The sequence below is a fragment of the Aegilops tauschii genome, chromosome 1 (assembly GCF_002575655.3).
Source record: "Aegilops tauschii subsp. strangulata cultivar AL8/78 chromosome 1, Aet v6.0, whole genome shotgun sequence".
Classification (NCBI taxonomy): Eukaryota; Viridiplantae; Streptophyta; class Magnoliopsida; order Poales; family Poaceae; genus Aegilops; species Aegilops tauschii.
In genome coordinates, this window is record NC_053035.3 from 310579445 (window position 1) to 310585841 (window position 6397).

The following is a 6397-nucleotide window of genomic DNA, read 5'->3' on the forward strand; positions in this document are numbered from 1 at the left end:
ATCTGCTTTACTCTCCTTTGGTCCAGAGGGAATGCCCGGGACGAGTGGCTGCTGGGTCCAGGCGCCGTGCTTGGACCTGAAGACATGGAGCCTCCACGTGTACGTCTTTGACTCCCATCCGAGAGCGGCCAGGACGAAGTTCTTGCCGTTGCCGTCCGGCAGGAGGCCGATGAGGTTCTGGTCGATCGTCTCTCTGTAGATGTACGGGCCGACATCTGGGAGCAGATCGAGCGACGCCTTGGCCTTGCTCTTGCAGCCTGGCCCTCCCTCCCTGTAGATGAGTACTCTGCTGGGCCGGAAGCGGCGAGGTGGGCGCGGAGGAGGGCGAGGTTCTCCGACGACCTGGCACCGTGGGGGCACTGTGGACGGTGGGGCTGTAGACGTAGAATCTGGACAGGCGCGGCGGATCATTGATGACGAAGGATTTCGTGAAGGTTCCGGCGGTGGTATCGTTCACGGGGAAGTTGAGGAGGATGTAGTCCGGTCTGCTCGAGCGGAAGGCGGATTTCGACATTATGGGTTGGATTTGGGAATTGAGGACAGGGGAGGGACGAGCGACGCCGACTAGACTATATGGCGGCAGCGCTCTAGTTCGGTTCGGTTTCGTACTCCGAAGGCCAGAAAACTCCACTCCGTATACATACTGAAACTGAGCGACCCTTTTATGAGAACCCTGGTTCAAATTTTTCGAGATCTAATCCTTTTCCTACTCCCGGGGTCTTTGACGGTAGGGGTTCATGCCTTAACGTAAAAAATTTCGAAGTATCAAATACAATGCTTGTACCCACCTACCGCCGAGCACCTCGGTGGTAGGGGTGCACAGACTACTACTGCCTGTTAGAAGGGAGAGAGAGGGATTTGTGGAATCGTTATTGTATTGTTTGAGCCTCGTGGGCACATATATAGGAGTACAAAAATCAACTTGGAGTACAAGACAATGCAGGACCAAATCCTAGTCTATCCTATACTTCCTAATAATCATTATACTCAACATCCCCCTGGAGTCACAACGGTAGCGACGCAGACGGTGAGATTGGAGAAGAATCCGAAGGCAAGCCGACGACCAATCCCGTCTAAGATGATGAAGATGTCAACGAAGTAGACACGCGTTGAGATGACGAATGGCAGCGGGCAACGCCACCGGTCTATAGATCGGATAACCAAAAAAGAGAACGCCGATCAAAGCGACTGGCGAGAGATAGAAAAATCCGGATCAAGAGCGATCACCACGACCGGCGGACGAACCCTAGGTACAGGCGGCGCGGCCCCCGGCGGTGGTCATGGAGGCCGACCACCCCGGGGGCGGCGCAGAGCGGAAGCGGCGGGCGACGGCTAGGGTTGGGTCGGTTAGGCTGATACCATGTTAGAAGGCAGAGAGGTATTTGGTGAAATTGTTGTTGTATTGCTTTAGCCTCGTGGGCATATATATAGGAGAGACATGATCATCTGGGAGTACAAGGCAAAGTAGAATAATATCCTACGCTATTCTATCTTTCCTAACAATCAATATACTCAACACCGCCAACCTGTTTGGCAGAGGAGGAGCCAACACCCTGCTTATGTCGCTGTTCTGGCAGGCACAGGAGGAGCAGTGGTACAACTTGTTCCTTCTCGAGCAACACCGACTGACAGAGGAACAGTTCTACGGCAAGCGCACGAGCGAGGAATTCGTGGCGGCCATGGCCGCGGCGAACCCCAGCTTCGTTGCCGAGCAGCAGGCGCTCTATGAGGCCGCCCGCACTCGAGCCGCCGCTGGCAACATACAAGCGGCGCAGCCGGACGCAGAGGCGATCGCAGACGAGAACACCGCCAGCTGCGCATCCTACGCATCGCCAAACGCTGATTGGCTGCGCCGGTGGGACGATGAGCGTGCCGGCCCCTCCACTCCATCGTGGATCTCACGTCCACCTGCGACGAACAGGTCGCATAATCAGATAAGAATGAATAGGAAATGGGAGGCGACGGGCCCTCAAGTCCCATGTGGGCCAGTCCATCTTTCATGTTCTACTCTTCCATACCGGCGATCACTTTGGGGACATTATTGATGCCTCTAATGGAGAAGGCGATATGAGCCCGGAGATCGCGGGAAGGGAACAACAAGGACGTGGGGGACAGCCGCCACATGCTAGGTTTAGGCCCGGTCGCTTTTTTAATTAAAATATGTCAAACATGTAATGAATGTGCTCCGATTTAGATGAAAACCATCCGGTTTGCATGTAATTCATTCGGTTTGCTGAAAGCATGTTGGAAATGTATGCAGCTATAGTTGGATGACTGGCTCCCACATCAGTGTCCACGGACTGGCCCCCCTGGTCTGCGGACATATGCGGTGTCCGATTTGGGGGCCAGCGTTAGAGATGCTCTAAGACAAATAATAAAGTTGTTATTATTCTATTGTCATGTGCACAACTAAGTTTATATTTTATGTTAGAATTGCAAATGGTTCTTGAATGTAAGGTTCAAAGAAAAACCTAGTTGTATGTGTAGAAATATAAACACCAAAAAATCCCTAGTCAGACCTCTGGACCAACAAGAATGCCGCCAATAATGAGAGCATGCTGTTAGGGTAAGAATGGAGTTCAATAGACCCAATGATACATGGCAAGCGCTATATATGATGGTCCGATCTTTATGAATTGAAGGTGGATTTGAGAAAGAACACGAAGAATGAGGAGAAAATCTAGCACAAATTGTAGCAAAAGGTACATATGGATAAATAGTTGATTCAAATCATGAGAGAGAGAGAGAGAGAGAGAGAGAGAGAGAGAGAGAGAGAGAGATGAGATGAAACAACCTAGAGTTCTTCCCCAAGTTCTAAGACATGGCTGTCTTGAATTACATGGAGGAACCTTCCCCACAAGCTTGGTGTTGGGGTTGGAGTACTCGACATGGCCCGTGAAGGCGTCTACAATGGCTGATCTGGCAACCCTACTTCTCCTCGATGTGTGGCGCAACCCTTGTCAGAGGTGCACTGCATGACTGGCCTAAATCGGCTTGACGTGGGCGGCTTGGACTCTCGACATCATGGGAAGTGTCGATGGTGGATGTCCATAGGCATTACTCAAACTCAACACCATGTGTCCACTTGACTTCGGTTAGATGGCATACTTTGAGTGTTGGGTCACGAGCTCCAAATGGTCAAAACTCTAGGTTTGACCCTTCATTGGTTGAACCTAGAAATGGCGGCATTCACGTGTTGTTCTCTTGTTGAAAGCACTGATCGAAGTTTACTCAGACTTCTCTCCAAGGGTGAAAACCTATTAGCTGACCTTAGTAGTTGTATCCAGTTACAACGTTGTTTGTGCATCATTCCTTTCATGGAGGTGTTTTGTTGGAGCACCTCCATCTTACCCTAGGGTTGCCATCATTAGTGGTGGACGGTGATGTTGCATCTGTTCTGCTCTTTTTTTTGCTTTTTTTAATAACTAAAAAAGTGGATCATTTCTAGTAAAAGCTGCAAGCTATTTCGTACAAATTCACAAAAAGGAAGAAGCTACAATTGGACAACAAAAATGCTTCTACGTAAGCTCTTCACCCCGTAGCATTACGTGGGTGTAGCAAAGCACATTGGACGATTAGCTAGAGTAATAATTATTGCTCACTGATGATATTTATCAATACGAAGAGTATATGCTTGTTTGCCAAAAAACAAAAGTAGTACTGGTTACACAATTGAAATGTGGGAGTGGAACAGATCCACATTTGATGAAATAAAAAAACAAAGTACGGAAGGCAAATCTTATTCGGCGCCCATGCAACAATACGTCCGTTAATGGGCTGGGCAAATGAAACCAGACGGGCACGTCTTGCCGCAGTGGTTGAGGAGGAGGCTGATGTCCACAGGCACGTTGAGGTGGAGGCCGAGGATGTTGGCCCTGACGGCGGTGCAGAGGCAGACGGCGGCGTCGAGGTCGGCCAACCCCTGGAGCAGCGGGCAGCACTGGTCGCGCGCCGGAACGCCGATCTTGAGGCCGAGCAGTCCACCGAGAACGTTGGCGCACACCCTCAGGTTGAGCACGTTGATGGAGCACTGCCCTCCGTGGCCGTGGCCGTGGCCGTGCCCTCCTCCTCCATGGTATGGCGGCGGAACGACGACGGGTGGTGTCGGCACGACGACCGGCGGTTGGCAATAGGTGCTTCCGCAGCCGTTGGCGGCGACGGCGGAGAGGAGGAGGCTCAGCGCGACGAAGATGGCAGCTTTGCATGCCATTGTGATTGTGTGGTGTGCTAGAGTAATATAGCTAGTGCTTTGGGTTTGGGATGCATGAGAGCTTGGAGAAGTGTTGTATTTATAGCCTGGTGATACGGATGCATGCATGGATGGGATCGAGCTGTTTGACGTAGTAGCTTACGTATGTGTGTATGATCAGACGTGGCCATGTGTGATTCGATTGCTTTCAAAACTGCTGGGTTGTCCTCTCGATGTATCATTTGTTTTAGAGAGATAAGACAAGGGATTAAGCATGATATGGTTTATCAATTCTGGAGATATGGCAACAAGTTGAGCAACACCCTTGCATGTTCATGCATGTTACGCAACAGTGCAATACCTTGTCATGTCACACAACATATTTTAGATCATGTATAAGCAAGTTGAGAAAGCATCCGGTATTTTTAGGCAATAGTTAAGCATGCGCTGTGAGCGCTTGGACTTGTTAGCGGTACGCGGCGCCGAGGACACGGAAATAAGGGCGCGCATAGACACCGGAAGCTAAGCCGATATCGAGGGTTACGTTACGTCCATTCATATGGCGTATTATAAGCGTGCGTGAGGTGAGGGAGATCAATAATGAACAAGCTTATGATACAGTATGATGGTTTCTACAGATCCATCCTTTGATAGTCATCTGGCTTTAGCTATCGAATGGTAGAGATTAGTCAGCAGAGCAGATCTGGTCTTCCTGGGCGCCTCTGGAGGTAAAAGTTTTTGCTTGGCTTGCTCTTCACAACTGACTGTGGACTGCAGATTGGCTAGCTCAGCGGCATCTGCAACATCCAGCGGCCGCGCGCGTCCTCTGTGCGCAGGAGGAGGAGACGGTCAACCATATGTTGCTGGGCTGCTTTTTCTCACGCGAAATTTGGTACAACACCCGGGTGTACAATGTGTTTCTACCACTTAGGCTCCACAGATTTTCTCCAAGCAGTGGGGATGCGCTCTCCGATTGGTGGCCAGAGGTGAGCAGCATTTTTAGAGCCATTAGCGACCGCAAGCAACTCAACTCTCTGTCGTACTGTGCCTTGCGCTTCATTTGACTGGAACGGAACAGCCGTGTTTTCGATAAGAAAGTATCAATGGCATCGATTGTCATGCGTAGAATCAGGGAGGAATTCGAGTTGTGAAAGTTGGCGAGAGCTAGTGGGCACTCAGGAAACATAACTTAGAGTGCTTTCTCTCATGAAAATAAATAGAGAAATGTGCTCGGACATATTTTCGGAGTTCACATATGTCACAGCGGTAGTAACTCCAATCTTATGCATTCGTCAAAGCTCCCCTCGCTGCACACCATATTACTGTATGAATCATAGAAAACATAACTCCGGAGTGTCGTGGGAATTACCCATCTCGACACACCAGTAAGCTGCGGACATCGTCATTTTTTTTTCTTAAGGAAGATTTTTATTGCTACAAATAATAATTTACATCCATGAGAAGGACATAGATGCATTGCATACAACCAAGCCAAACAGCAAATTCCTAGCTAAAACTAGAACGCCACGGGAGAAAATGACGTGACATGCTTAGACACTTGATAGGATTTGGTGGTGCGGCGGATGGTGGTTTGCAGCTCTCCCTCACGATTGTACTTGAGACAAAAAATGGTGATGCAGAGCATGAAGCCATTACAGTCACCAAAGGCATCATCTAACTCCACTTCTTCACATACCACACTCTCCACAAGGCAAAACCTGGTGTTCCGCATGTACGTGAGGAAAAGTTTCTCCTTAGTCGTCTTCCAGTCCGGCTGCATGGTAACTGTGTTGGTGCAGGAAGCGGCTTGGCAGGAACAAATGTACCCATCCTTGTGAAGGCCAACCCATGCATCCAACTCACTGTCAAAGTAGCCTTGTCCTTGGAAATAGGAGGTGATCATGTCATCCTTGGTGAATGGCACTGGAGAGGGCACGCTTGTCCAACACCAGTCCGTGCTTGGATTTGAAGAATGGGGATACGTGATGCCGACCGCGGACAGCACCTGAAATGACTGTCGCATTTCCTTGATGCTATACTTCAACACATACAACTGCGTGTTGGCAGTAGCCACAAAGATGTGGATACCGCCGTGCAGTCCGGCCGGAAGAGGAGGGCCGATGGCCAGTCCAGCTGTCTCTGTGTCGTAGACCATGGTGCTAGGGTGTTTGTTGCTTGCCATGAAGATTTTGCTGCCCAGGGCAGCGA

The 6397-nt window shown here is 50.0% G+C and overlaps 1 protein-coding gene across 1 annotated transcript; it reads right to left on the reverse strand.

Moving 5' to 3' along the window:
* Window positions 1–3508: 3508 nt before the first annotated feature.
* Window positions 3509–4272, reverse strand: LOC109770175 (cortical cell-delineating protein). The gene has a single exon (XM_020328886.4). The coding sequence runs from the start codon at window positions 4208–4210 to the stop codon at window positions 3770–3772; it is 441 nt and encodes a 146-aa protein (XP_020184475.1). The 5' UTR covers window positions 4211–4272; the 3' UTR covers window positions 3509–3769.
* Between the last annotated feature and the right edge of the window lie 2125 nt (window positions 4273–6397).

What these genes read in the sequence shown, in the direction of transcription:
- LOC109770175 (XM_020328886.4), bottom strand. Translation starts at nt 4,210, where the DNA reads ATGGCATGCAAAGCTGCCATCTTCGTCGCGCTGAGCCTCCTCCTCTCC.